This window comes from Amblyomma maculatum, chromosome 4 (assembly GCF_055883805.1).
Source record: "Amblyomma maculatum isolate TAMU_Amacu chromosome 4, ASM5588380v1, whole genome shotgun sequence".
In the NCBI taxonomy this organism is placed as follows: Eukaryota; Metazoa; Arthropoda; class Arachnida; order Ixodida; family Ixodidae; genus Amblyomma; species Amblyomma maculatum.
In genome coordinates this window covers 19,433,999-19,448,661 of record NC_139347.1, presented here as the reverse complement: position 1 = coordinate 19,448,661, position 14,663 = coordinate 19,433,999, and the positions used below count along the sequence as shown (strand labels likewise).

General features: G+C 48.2%; 1 protein-coding gene across 1 annotated transcript in view; it reads right to left on the bottom strand.

The window, feature by feature from the left end:
• Window positions 1-14,663, bottom strand: part of LOC146190379 (uncharacterized) — a 36,141-nt gene that overhangs the window by 1,046 nt on the left and 20,432 nt on the right. Inside the window, exons 5-6 of the mRNA XM_084600156.1 lie at window positions 6,743-7,981; window positions 4,512-4,766 (exon numbers count right to left, since the gene is read on the bottom strand). Coding sequence (XP_084456282.1) covers window positions 4,512-4,766; window positions 6,743-7,981 — 1,494 coding nt within the window. The remainder of the gene's footprint in view (window positions 1-4,511; window positions 4,767-6,742; window positions 7,982-14,663) is intronic.

Genomic DNA, 14,663 nt, shown 5'->3' with positions numbered 1-14,663 from the left:
TGATGCTCGGCCGTGCTATACACGAAAGCGCAAGAAACAGTACTAGCACGCCTTAGAGAAAACGGGACTGACATCTATGGAAACTGGAAATTATAAAGAAAACAGAGTAAGTTAACAGAATAAAGACACACACCCAAAAGGAATACCACGCACCCATTCCGGTCGTTAGTGTAACCTTGACAAAGGCGATAACTTTAGAAGCGTATCGTGAACGCCTGGCACGTAAAGAAAACTGGCTACGCAGTTTGCGCAATAGTCTAACGCAGTAGCCGGCAAAGTTGATATATTTGGCTCAGTTATTTGTCGAGGTTCAGAATGCGGGTAGTAAAGTGAAAAACGTGCACTCTCCAGTACGTGATGAATTCATGCAATTACATGAAAAACAAAGAATAAAGATGCAGCACCGTTTCTTAGACCTGCATTTCCCTTATATTGGAGGATGTTCATTGGTTTCAGCAATTTTAATTATTCGAAGAAACTCCAAATGAGGAACATCCCGTACACGTGACTGTAAACGTAACAAAATTAAAAAAAAAAAAACACGCTCCCTTTGTTTATTTGGATTTTGCAGTTTCTTAATCAAACTACCCGCCGGCAGCATGTATGCATACTTGAACACAAGAAATTTATATTTAGTGTAAAGAGGAAGATGAGCTCCAGCAGCAGGCGCACCGCGAGCGCACGGCGCAAGATCGAATTGGTTGGTGCGACAGACTAGGACGGTCGCTTTTGCGAGGTTTCTCTCCGGTCCTCTTCACTACTAGACATCTCGTTACAGCTTGGTGGAGCGTGCTGGATCGACCCTCCGCCTACCCAGCAGTGCGTTGCTTGAGCGCGAGGAGGTCGCACGACAACTGTCCCTTCTCCATAGCGTTCAGGGCACTCCATCTAACCTGGCCCCGACAATTCAGGTTGTGATTCGTGAACAAGCGGCTGAGCTGCTACCAACCGTTTTCAGCAGGCTTCTGTCGCATGTGCCTGCCACGTACGCTGATGTCCTCGGGTGCACCGGCGCCGACTCAGATATCGCTTACCACCCTCCACCGCCGCCACTGCTTTCAATATCCCGCGGGGGAAGAGGGGTCCTCTTCGTGCGAACCCTTGGCGCACTCGGGACAATCTACCGACTTGTTATGAGTGTGGTGCCCCTGGACCCATTCGTCGTCGCACCGTGCCGCTTGCGGATTACTCGCGACCCTACGCTTACACGCTTCCTGAACCCACGCCAGGTCCGTCTTCTTCCGCCGGCATTAATTCCTCTGCAGACCGACCGCCTGCTCGTCGTCGTTCTCCATCACCGAGGAGCGCTCGGTTTCACCGCTGCGTCGATACACCAACGCGCATCAGGAAAACTAGCTAGCGCAGTTGCCGAGGCAAGAACTGTGAGTACATCGACCAATATTAAGGCCTCGTCGTGTCCCTGCGAATTTGCTTGAAGTTGCTGTGGAGGGTGTGACTATCTTGGCCCTTGTGGATACTGGCGCTGCTGAGCCTATGATGAGTAGAAAAATGTGCCGCAAGCTACGCAAAGTGATGACGCCTTTATCAGACATTTCGCTTCACACCATTACTGCACAGCTTGTCTTGCCTTTGGCGGCTTGCTCAGCCAGGGTTATCATTCGCGGCTCATTAAATACCCCAGAATTCGTCGTCCTGTCGTCGTGCTCACATGACCTCATTTAGGCTAAGACTTTCTCTGCAACCATCACGCCTTCAATTGCGCTCGCGCCGAACGCGAACTTCTCCCGTGCAGCGCCCCTTCAGATATCGATTTATTTTCTGCGCTCAGCAAGTTGACTGTGGCTGTCGACATCAAGATCTCTCCACGCTCATCTATCACCATTCCTGTTTCCTACCTCTACGCATCTGACGGCACCGTCTTTTCCACCCCATCCGACAGCTTCGCATTACGTCAAGCCCTGCTTCTACCCTCCGCTGTGCTCACTGTTTAAGACGGATGTAGCCTACCTCAGATCCCCAAACCTTTACTGAGCCTCTGCTCTTTTCTCCGTGGTGAGTGCTTTGGTCAAGTACAGCTCATCGATTCCTTTACCGACCCGGACCGTTGCACTGACTCCTCTTCGCTTCCTGCCTTACTTACTTTGCCCGAGTATATTGCTTCCGCTGCAGCCAAAGTCTTTTCTGGTTCTGTCGACACAATCCTCGCCCCACCACAGCGCGCTCAGCATCTTCATTTTCTAGACAAGTATCGCTCTTCATTCGATGTTTCAAAATGCCGACTCCGCCGCACGTCTAGCGTCACCCACCAGATTGATACCGGTACCCACAAGCCGCTGCGTCAACGCCCATATCGGGTCTCGGCGGCTGAACGACAGATTATTGGAGACCAAGTGGACGACATTTTTCCAGCGTGGTGTCATTCAACCCTCCAGTAGTCCGTCGACCTCGCCTGTCGTTCTTGTAAAGAAAAAGATGTCACTATACGGTTTTGCGTCGATTAACGGCTCAAACATCACCCGCAAAGATGTCTATCCACTGCTTCGAATTGATGACGCCATCGACCGCTTGCAAAGAGCAGAATTCTTTTCATCTTTAGACCTGCGATCAGGATATTGGCAAGTCCCTCTGAAGGATGCCGCACGCGCCAAGATCGATTTTGTAACACCTGGGCTCGTATTCCAAGTTTGTGTCGTTATCGAAAGTGTCGCTATATCACGTGACCTCGAGCCACAGATTGGTAGAAATGCCGGAACATGATGTTGCCACTTCCGGTTTTGTAGTGGCAGCCCCCGGTTCCGACATTGCGACCAATCGGATGACACGAGGTCACGTGAGATAGCGACACTTCGATAACGACACAAACTCGGAATATGGGCCCTGATGGCCTATACGAACTTAACGTCATGCCCTTCGGACTTTTAAATGCACTGGCCACTTTTGCGCGCATGATGAATTAGATTCCCCATGCCCTGATGTGGAAAACTTGTATCTGCAATCTATGTCGTCTTCTGTTCTGATTTTCAGAGCCACCTTCTCCACTTGGAGTGCATGTTTAACTATTTAACCAAACTGGGCTCCAACTTTATTTTATTTGAAGAAGTGTCGCTTTGGAACTCGCAAACTCAAGATTTTAGGCCACGTCGTCTCCAAGGATGGCATACTTCCTATTCCTGCCAAATTTCGCGCCGTCGATGAGTTCCCAAACCTGTCATGGAACTCCGCGGCTTTCTCGGCCTATGCTCCTATTTCCGACGTTTTGTCAGAAATTTCGCCACTATTGTCGCGCCTCTGACAAGCCTCCTGAGTGGCGACAATCACCTGAGCGATTGGTCAAACGCCTGCGACACCCGAGTTCACAAATTTGCGCCTTCTCACCTCCCATTTTACTGCATTTCGACCTTCGGAGGAGAGGGCATGCACCGCCCAGCGCCACTATGGGGGATGTGCTATGCATGGGACGAGAGGCAGTTGTGGACGTGACGGGGGCGTTGCTTGGTATCGTCTGCTGCAGCGCTCTAATGCTTCAGCAAATACTTCCATAGAGAAACGTAGGTAAGCATGTTACTCTGTGTTGCTGCTCTGGAGCGTTGTAGCAGGTAAAGTTACTCCAGTACGGATGGATGGATGGAATACAGGACCGTCCCCTTAGAAACAGAGTGGTAGCAGTTGCTATCATGCTCGTTTTTTTTCCTTATATCTTAATTATTGTTTTAGATCGGTTAACTATACCATCATCCCATTTATTGAATTTTTGTGTCTACATTCTAGCATTATGCCACTTTTCTGCTTTTCAGCCATCAATCTTCCAGTCGTTTTTGCTAGCTTCCACCGCAGATTCATTCAGTGGCAGACGACTCAGAGCGCCACCTCCTGGCCCCTCTGTGCGTGCGCGACTTCGATTCGATGCGCGCATGGATGCGCGGCCGCACCACACGCACGTGCGCGCCGCGGACAGTTTTTCCTTCCTCCATGTCCGCAGAGCGCAGGTAGCGCGCGTGCAAAGCTTACAAATAAAGCAGTCTACGCACAAACATGCGATATAAATACTGCGGCCTTCTTAATGCAATTTCGGCTATTCCATAGGATTTAGCACTATATCTGCAGCATACCTTTAAGAGAAAGTGGGCGGTGGTGGTCGGTTATTTTGTTTCCCACCGCGTATCAAGGCCTGTGATGAAGGAAAGCTAAAAAGAAGTTCGAACACCGTGGCTAACGGTGATATAGCCAGTCATTCTCAAAGTGCACAGTCCAAGAACACGTCAGTGACTGGAATTCAATGGACGAGAGAGCGTTTGAACCACGAGCAACTCGCTGCTCCTAAAGGAATAGAACTAGAACCTCAAACTTCCCGCTTATGACGCCATGATCTTCGAGCATTTCAACCATGAGGGGCGTTCTTGCTGTTGCCTCAATTTATGGCCCGCCATAACATGGAAGTCACGGCAACTGAAAAGCCCCATTCTTCTCCTTCCTCCCTCTCCCCTCCCTTCCCCCCTTGGTTAATCCAATCATCGTTTACCGAGGAAGAGAACGCATGCCTTTTCACGTACCTTCGCTCGTAGCGGCCGGCCCGAGGTTCCGCACTGAGCGAAGCAGAAGAGGTAGAAGAATAGCTGCTCCGGCGGCAGCCACGTAAACATTTTCTGCTCGCCGTGGGAGAACGTGGCGGCGTGTTCGTCACCGACGTGCCAGCCGGGTATGTCTTGTAGACGACTCGCGATGTGCGCCGCCAAGCTCGCCACGTACACCTCGCGAAACTCGTCGTCGCTTCCCTGGGGCAGCAGGCCGCTAGCGTGCAGCACACCCTGGAAACGGCCGAAGTCCACGAGCATGCCCCTTAAGATTGGGTCTCTTGAAGCCTCCTGGTTATACTGCACGCAACCAGCATTTGAATGGAATCATAGGTTGTTTTGTGCGAAAATTAAAACAAAGAAGTGAAAAGCGGCGAAAAACATAGACGTTGCAAGAACCATAGCGCCGTGGTGCTGAAGCGCACTTGTCTTGAAGTGGCATATATATTCATGATTATTAACCACTCCAAGCACAACAAGCAAGTGCAGTGACGACAGCCTGTCAATTTCTTCAGGTGCAGTTCCGAGGCAAAACGACGTACGATAGCTTTCTGAGGTAGGGATTCTTGGGTTCAATTTAACCGTTTTCTGAGTTTTATCATATATCCTTCAAGTGAAACGTACGTATTGTTGTGCAGCAGACTAAATAAATCAACTCTTATTCCTAATTACACAGATATATATATATATATATATATATATATATATATTTTTTTTTTTTTTTTTTTTTTTTACGGTGAGCACAACCTTCACCGTACTTTGTGTGGTACTTCAATCGGTAGCGAATGCATACGCAATTTTCAAGTTTCCCAGCAAGCCTCTGTGCTTTGTGCAGTTCGCGAATATGCGATCAGCAATTTCGGAAGGAGCCGTCAGCCTATAGGTCGTGTCGAGTGGTGTTTCTTCACCCCTACATGTGAGATGTGGAGGAACAAAATTTCGCAAAAATGATAATATTTATCCGTTACAAAGGATTTTATGAAGTGAAATTGTTTCATTTTTCTAATTATGAACTTTTTGGCTATTTCATTCCAAGACAGCTAGAATATTAAAATCATTTTTCAGGAGATATTCTTTATGGACGCTGGCAGAACAAACGACGCATGCACAAAAGAGCATCGATTTTGTAGCATGTTTTCCTCTTTTTCCTCAACTTGTATATATTGAGCCGAATGCACACTGCCGTGCATATATCCACCCTCCTTGTCAGCTTAATAGTAATATCCGGTGCCGTTTTTCAAACTCACATTTCCTCAAATTTAGACATCAGTTTTATTATCGAGCACGAGAAAACTGAAGTTCTTGGTCACGATTTTCCTGAAGAGACAATTGTGTACAGCTTTCACACCAAAACGGCACTTTACTAGCTTTAAAATACTAAGCAACGTTTACAGAGCCCAAAGCGACACGACAGTTGACACACCCTGTCCACTAGAGGCTGAAGACCACGCGAATCTTGTTCCAAACGAACGGCTGACATCCTGCCAGTGCCCTTTCTAATGCGGCCGTATAGACTTGGACTCTAAAAAAATAGATCATACAACCGCTGTACACCAAACAAATTAAGAGCGCCTAGTAAATTTGCATCTGAATCTTCTATAAGCTGGAACCGGGCTCTCAGATACCACTCAAGTTGAAGTCGATGCACACTGTACAAGTTGCACATTCAAGCCAAAGTGCTCAAAGGCTTAAGACCGGACACATATCCCATAACGGTGATCCAATGGCGGTGTAGAGCACAAATAATAATCAGACTAGGTTAATAATCGAATTAAAACACACCAAAACATGTCTCATACGGGACTAGAAATTTCAACGAAGAAAAACCAGCTTTCTATTTCTTCTGTGCCCTGTTTCCGGTTCTCAGCAGAAGCAGTCTCCCGTGCAGAGGATACAAAAGAGTGAATGAGGCAGCCTGCAAATTGCTTAACTGAATACATTATAATATTGCGTGGTAAAGGGAAATAAACAGAATATTAGCGCTCGCTTTGACTCCGCCCAAATTTCTGAGATTAACATAAATCGCCAAACAGATAGTAAATCACCAGTTGAAAAAGCATAGTGCGCAATTCTATATACAATACCTCAATAACTGTAGAATTTGGGAAGGTTGAAATAAAACGCCAGGAAGATCATCTCGCTATTGCACTGTCCTTAAAATATGACATGCGGCAAAACCGCGTATGAAGATCTTGTGCAGTTCGACTCACTATGAAGTGGCTGTCGTGGAACAGTCCGAAGCGCACCAGCGTCACCAGCTGTCCGGAGACCTCTGTCCCAGCCAGCGACGTAAGCACGGGCAGCGGATTCCACGGCTCGTAGAGAGGCAGAGAGGTCAGGAAATACTGAATGATCACCTCCCGGCCCACCACAAGCCGATACAGCCGTGACGTGGCCAATCCGGGCACATGAAACACGTTGTGGTGGGGCCGGCGCAGCGACTGCTTGAAGAACGCCACGGTATCTCTGGCAGTCCTTCGGTACAGATCGAAGAACGACGTGTGGCTGTCGTTGGGCAGGTAGGCGTACGCATTGTCCAGCATTTCCCACGTGCTTGTCATGTTGAACGCGTTCGCTGAGAGCCGCGCGGTGAGTTTAGCCACCCTCCTGGCGGCGTCATCGCCGTAGTGCTGTATCGTGGTCCTAATCGTTTCGATGGCCAGTCGCAGCACTTTCCACGTTGGCTTTCGGTAGTTCATAGCCTCCTGGTGCAGCTGCCACTTCACCAGCGGTATCACCGTTTCCAGTGCCTGGAGGCACTTGTAGAAACGGTGGTTATCCCCGCTGCCCACTCGGCCAATGTCTGCAAGCAGGCTGGTAGTCAGATAATGGGAGACCATGGGCGACAGTGCCCACACTACATATGCGCCCAGGAAGAGCTTAAAGCGCTCTCGCCACCCGTCTTGGCTCAAGTGCGTCGCGTTCAGCTTGTCAAAGAGCGCGGGCTGAAGGTTGACGATCTCATCAGCGGGCCAGAGCTGAGAGTCATCCGGTAGATACCCGTTGACGGCCCGTCGTAGGTCGGGGTCGCTGAGATTGTCGAAACGTGGCATGCTGAACTCGCCCCAGAAAAGATGCACGAGGTCAGCAATGTCTATGTGCGTGTTCAGCACGTGCTCGATCATTTGCTTGTATGACTGACCCGACTTGCCCACGGTCTCGGCGCAGCGCCTGAAGTAGTCACTCTCCTTGCCCTTGGTGGACAATGCGTCCATGTCTCGCATCCACTCAATGAAATGGTGCTCCAACGTCATGTAGATGGTGTTCTCCGAAGGGCGGTGCGGGTGGCGGCCCACGTAAAATGCCCAAAACATGGGCATGCCGAAGTTCAGCGATGCTCCCACCAAGATGTTAAGCAGCTGCTGTCGCGTTGCGGAGGACATGCTAGGCCAAGGTAGGCCGAGATCTTGGAGAACATTCCTGAGAATCTCGCCACTTTGACTGTCACCCTGCAGTTTTCAAAGATTAGTCATATGTGAGTAAGGGAGAGCAGCCATCTATCTCGTCATGGCGTCACATGCCTATACTCTCGTTCAGTCTGTAAATACATGCAGTGAAGCGGAGGGCAAGCTCTGAATACTGCGCAAGGAGGAGAGAATAAAAAATCGGGGGAACATTTCGGGTCAGCTTTTAAGGCTCCCTTTCCAGATGCTCGCTCGCATACATGCACTTTGTCACTCGCTTGCTCACTAATCTCTTAGTTCCTTAAACTTCTTCCTCAGTTATCTCTCGCACACACTCTTCAGCATACAGCCGTTACCTACCACATTATGTGAAAGACTAGCGAACATAGGTACATTTACCAAGTCGTACGAGTGTGCCTGCGTAGAGTAGGGAAGCATATCTGACTCTGTATGCAAGGTTCGTTCAGGTTAGTTCGATAACCCTCCCCTTCCGATCAGAATTGGAAACCCAGAGTTGGCAGCTCCTGCCAAATCGGCCATCTCACGTGTTCGATTGAGGTCTCGCAAGCATGCGACCAATCAGTACGTAGCTATGTTAGCCGCCAGATAATGTTGGCTTACAGAGCCGTGCCTCTGATTTTTCGCTCACAACGCCAATGCAGACCACCTGACAACACCTACGTCCGATTTTTGGAGAACAGGGACCTTTAACGCTGGCGCGTTACTATCGGACGCGCGCCTTCCACGCTCCACATCTCCCAGTCATCGAACCTCTATAAATATGCATTTGCTAAGATGGACAGTATGCGGCGGCCCTTGTCTGACTTCCCCACAGCTCTTCATGGCGGAAGGAGACTATATATAATATTGCTGCAATGCAAGGAAGTGATTATCGCTGAGCCAGACTTCAAATTTCAAATCACCAGGATATAACAGAAAAGAATTTGCATGTTATTCTATGTATAAACTGGAGTTCAAAAATGAAACAGCACTTGCAAAACTGCCTTACATTATTGTCTCTACGCTTTTCGCTCCAAAGGGTATTACTCGTGCCGAAAGCCGGCTCTTCTACATTAAATCTTGCCCACTATCATTGGTGGCGCATGACTGAAGAGGGAAGGACGACGAAGTGTCTCTCGCGCTTCCATGCCTGTGCTGGTTCCTGCCGTTGCGTCTGGGCTGACCTCCCGTCAAAAAAGTTCTCCTTGGTGTCCCGAGTCACCGAGTACGTGACATTCTGGTGGAATGCAAATCACCATCTGGAATAAGTCTCGCCAGCCCTGTGCCATTTGACATCCCGGTGCATCGCTCCAGTCAACGGCTCCAGGGACTGTCCCCGGAGCTTCAGTAATTAGCTACCGCCATGGCATCCAGCGCTTCTACTCAGCAAGTCACCGGCGTCGCGCCGGCCACTACCTACACCTTGCAGGCCCCTCGGGCATCGAAGTATTTCCACGGGGATCCCTTCTAAGATGACTGGTTCCTTCAGTTTGAACGTGTCGCTGCTTTCAACCAATAGGACGACGCTTCTCAACTAAGGAACGTCTGCTTCAGTTTCGAGGATGGCGCCCGTACGTGGTTTGAGAACCGAGAGCAAGTTTAACATCGTGGCGAGAATTCCGTCGTACTGCTCGGCTTACACCAGCGCAGATCGCCGCGAACATGTAGAACACACCCTCTATTCTCGCTTCCAGATACCGAATGAGAATGTCCAGGCGTACATGAAAGACATGATGCGCCTCTTCAGCCCAGCCGATCCCGCCATGCCTGAAGACAAAAAGATGAGACACTTAATGCGGGGTGTGAAAGAGCGGCTATTCGCAGGCCTTGTGCGCAACCCACAGTCAACTGCGAACGGATTCCTTGCTGAGGCTACAACAATGAAAAGGGTCCTAAAACAACGTGCTGTGACTTAAGACCGACCTTTCAAAACATATTGCCACAATCACGGAATTATTTGCACCTTCCGAGCAGCATCCGGGCTCTTTGCGCGAACTGATTCGTAGCGTCATGCACGAAGAACTGCGCAAGTTCTGCAACCCCTTGCAGCCATCGCCAGCTTCCGCTTCTGCTATTGTGCGTGATGAGCTGCGACAGGCGTTCAAGAGTCCTCTTTCACCTGTGGATACGCGCCCACCATCGCTGCCGGGGACCGACACCAGTGCGGAAGCTCTACAGTGTTAGGCTCCCCATTCACCGTCTCCTATTCTCGCGCCGCCAACAGTTCCGCTGGCCTCGGTACAATCAGTGCAGTATTTCGACGATCGCTGCCCCGACGCAAAGCCGATATTTGGAGCACACCTGACCGCCATCGGCTCTGCTTCCACTGCGGAGAACCCGACTATCTCTACCGTGATTGTCCGTATTGAGGCCTCGCTCTACACGGCTGCCGCATCGACTAGCCTCCTCCTCGGTTTAGCTATACGACTCCGAGCTATTGAAGAGTATCTGGCGAAGAAGCGTTTTTCATCCCGTTCGCAGTAACAGTAAAGCTCCCCGTCACCAAGGCGCTCTTTGCTGTCCACTCACGGTTCCTCGCGATAGGAGCAGAGCCGCTCACCTAGCCCTCGTCGGGAAAACTAAAACCGGCGATCCGCGGGGGCGAGGCCGCTGGTAGTCGCTGCGTTGAAGACCTCCCGTCGTCGCCGTTTCGATTCGACCGAGAGCTGCTGGTACCGTCGCCTATATATGGAAGCCGAAAACGTTCCTTTGGACATTCTTGTTATTTTAGACGGTCGTACTACCGGCAGTGCATTAGTGGACCCCGATGCCGACTATTCTATTTTGAGTTGCAGCTTGGCGACTGTTTCGAGAGTGCTTACTGCTTGGGCAGGTGTGCACCTTCGACCGCCGGCGGTCACCTAGCTACTCCTAAGGGGATGTGCACGGCTCGCATTCGGATTAACGGATGCACGTTCGTCGTTAGTTGTGTCGTTTTAAGTGAAAGCTACCGTAACCTTATCCTCGGCATTGATTTTCTGCGAGAGTAGAGAGCAATAATCCACCTGCGGAATAGATTTGTCCCGTTTTCGATGGGACAATCTACTGAATATGACAGCAGCAGTCCTCGCAATGTCGCACTTCGCGTTTCCGGCGAGAGCGTCTCGCTGCCGCCACAAATCAATGTTTCAAGTCTCAAGTTTATTGCATACGTGCAAGAAATGGAATACAGTCAAAGTTCTACAGAAGGAGGTCTCGTAGTACAAGACTGTCGGGGGGACCTCCCAGAACACAAAGCAAGTGAGGTAGAAATGTAAGAAAATGGGAAGCAGTGTAACAAGTAATTAGTATAGGATTACAACCTACAACCAAACAACGTTAGGAAATTACATCAATGAAAACTACATAAGATAAATATACAGATGGTCAACTTCAATGCATAGAATAGACAGAATAGCACATTCAAAAGTGTACTATACCTGTTAAAGCAAACTAACTGAGCAACAAAAGTACCCCGCCGGGGTGGCGCAGTGGTTACGGCGCTCGACTACTGTTCCCAAGGGTTGCGGGATCGAATCCCGGCCTCGGCGGCCGCTTTTCGATGGAGGCGAAAAGCAAGGCGCTCGTGTGCTGTACGATGTCAGTGCCAGGTGGTCGAAATTTCCGGAGTCCTCCACTACGGCGTCACTCATAGCCTGAGTCGCTTTGGGACGTTAAACCCCACAAGCCAACCAACCAACCTTTCTAATAAATATACATTCATGCGAAAATGGAACGAGTGAACAGTATGCGATGCTTTAATTCTGGAAGTAAATAATTCTAGTAGGATAAGCCAGCAAACAAGGTAGTAAATATTCCGTAATTAGCCCTGACTTTTGGCAAAAGGAGACTGTTGCGCTGTTTAAACCTGGTAGGATTAGTATTTACAAACTGATTGATAATACCATCAATATGAGCATGATGATTTATTAGTTTATACATAATTGACAATCTTAGGCTGAATAAGAGGAATTATGTTCAAGCTGTGGTACAGTGACAAAGAGTGTGATTGGAATGAGCTGAATGACATGAGCCTGATGGCTAGATAATGAAGACGTTTATCATCATCATCATCAGCCTGATTATACCCACTGCAGGGCGAAGGCCTCTCCCATATTTCTCCACTTAACCCGGTTCTGTGCTAGCTGCATCCACTTGACCCCTGCGAACTTCTTAATCTCATCCGCCCACCTAACTTTCTTCCGCCCCCTGCTACGCTTTCCTTCCCTTGGAATCCAGTTTGTTACTCTCAGCGACCATCGGTTATCCTCTCTTCGCACTACATGTCCTGCCCATGTCCATTTCTTCTTCTTAATTTCTGCTAGAATATCGGTAACATGAGTTATTTCTCTCACCCACTCTGCACGCTTCCTATCTCTTAATGTTACCCCTACCATTTTTCGCTCCATAGCCCTCTGGGTTGTCCTCAACTTAAGTAGAGCTCTCTTGGTTAGCCTCCACGTTTCAGCCCCATAGGTGAGTACAGGTAAGATGCAACTGTTGTATACTTTCCTCTTGAGCGATACCGGTAAGCTGCTAGTCATAATCTGCGAGTGCTTGCCAAATGCGCTCCATCCCAATCGTATTCTTCTTGTTATTTCCTTTTCGTGGTCCGGATCTGCGGTTACTACCTGTCCTAAGTAGACATATTCGCCTACTACTTTCAGTATTTCGCTACCTAATGTAAACTGCTGTTCCTTCCCGAGGCTGTTGAACATTACCTTAGTCTTCTACATATTGATTTTCAAGCATACCTTTCTACTTTTCCTGTCTAGGTCATCAATCATTATTTGCAGTTCATCCCCCGAGTTGCTTAGCAAGGCAATGTCATCAGCAAATCGCAGATTACTGAGGTGTTCTCCATCTACCCTTATCCCTAACTGCTCCCATTCCAAGTCTCTGAATACTTCCTCTAAACAAGCTGTGAATAGTACTGGGGAGATTGTGTCTCCTTGCCTAACACCTTTCTTTATGGGAATTTTGGGTCGTAAGACGTTGAAGTATTTCAATATATGTATAATATGTATCTCCCCAGCAAGACAAACAGTAGTTGACTATAGATGTAGGCGTAATGTAATGAACGCATTATGTGACGTTGAAAATATTCAGGGATCTTTATAACAATGTGAATGCCGAACGAAACTGTAAGCATGAGCGATTGAGCCTGGCGATGAAGCTTTAATAATAATAATTGGTTCACAGGAAGGGAAAGGCGCAGTATCTGTCACACTTGTTTCTGTGGACAGCTAGACCGCGCCGTAAGGGAGGAGAGGAAGGTGGAGGTGAAAGTGGAAAGAGGAAGAGGAAGAGGAGCCGTAGTGGAGGGCTACGAAGTAATTTCGACCACCTGCGGATCTTTAACGTACGCTGACATCGCTCAGTACACGGACGCCTCTTCGTTTCGCCTCCATCGAAACGGAGCCGCCGAGGTCGGGATCGAACCCGGGTACTCCGGCACAGTAGTCGGGCGTCTTACCACTGCACTTTCCCGCCAGGGCAAAGCTTTAAGTGCTTATCAAGAATTACGCCTAGAAACTTGGAAGTTTCTGAAACAGGCAGTGCATTTATCAAGAATTACGCCCAGAAATATGGAAGTTTCTGAAATAGGCAGTGCATGGTTGTCAATTGTGAGTGTTGGCAGAGCATTTATGAAAGTGAAAGGAGAGAGAAACAGTATGAACGTCGTTTTTCCGGGGATTTATTTGTAGCTTGTTATTTTTGCACCACATGGTAATGCTATTAGGGTCTATATGTTAAGCATATGCTGAAGTGTGGCGGTGAATCTGTGAGAAGTATGAATGGTTGTATCGTCCGCATATAATATACACTTTGTATGATTTAGTGCAACGGGCAGATCATTAATGAGCATTAAAAAGGGTAGAGGGCCTAGTACCGATCCTTGCGGAACACTTTTGTTTACAGCCTGAGTGGTAGAAAAAGTATTATTTACAAGAACCACGTGAGATCGACTACTTAAAAAACTGCGCATAAACTCGAGACCAGAGATTCCAGACGATTCCAGTTTATGAAGAAATATTGGATGTTTAGTTGTGTCAAAAGCTTTTGTTAGGTCGATAAAAATGGCTCCAATTAAGCTGTTGTCAATGGCTTGCTTCATACTTTCAATAACATTTATGAGTGCTAATTCGGTAGAACAACCTGGTCGGAATTCAAATTGTTGAGGAGCTAAAGGTTAAATGTATATAGGTAATTCATTAGCCGTGTGTAAAAAAGCTTCTCGATGACTTTGCTGAAAAAAGGAAGATGCAGATGGAACGATAATTATTGATACAAATGCGATCGCCTCTCTTAAAACTGGAGATTTTACCAATCTTAAGGCAATCTGGAAAAACACCTGCTTTAAACATCTTGTTTATTAAAATTTACATAATTGCGGATATGTCATCAGAGATAAGCTTAACTTAAGTGGGATTAATAGAATCTAATCCTGCACCGGTTGTATTGGGTGATTTAATGACTTGAACTACAAGATCACGAACTCGGGAATGGTTGTGGCTGCCTTGGATGAAGGGATTTCAGAGGCCAACAGCCCTATTTCTGTGGACGTGGACGAACTGTTTTATTCCATACCGCATGATGAGCTGTTTTCTGCTGTACGCGAGTTGATAGAGAGCACGGGATGCATTACGTTTCAGAACGCCTGTGGTGTGTCCGTGGACTCCTTTTTGGAATTGCTTAAATGCTACTTGGAATCCACAATTGTTAGTTATGACAATAACCTGTATGT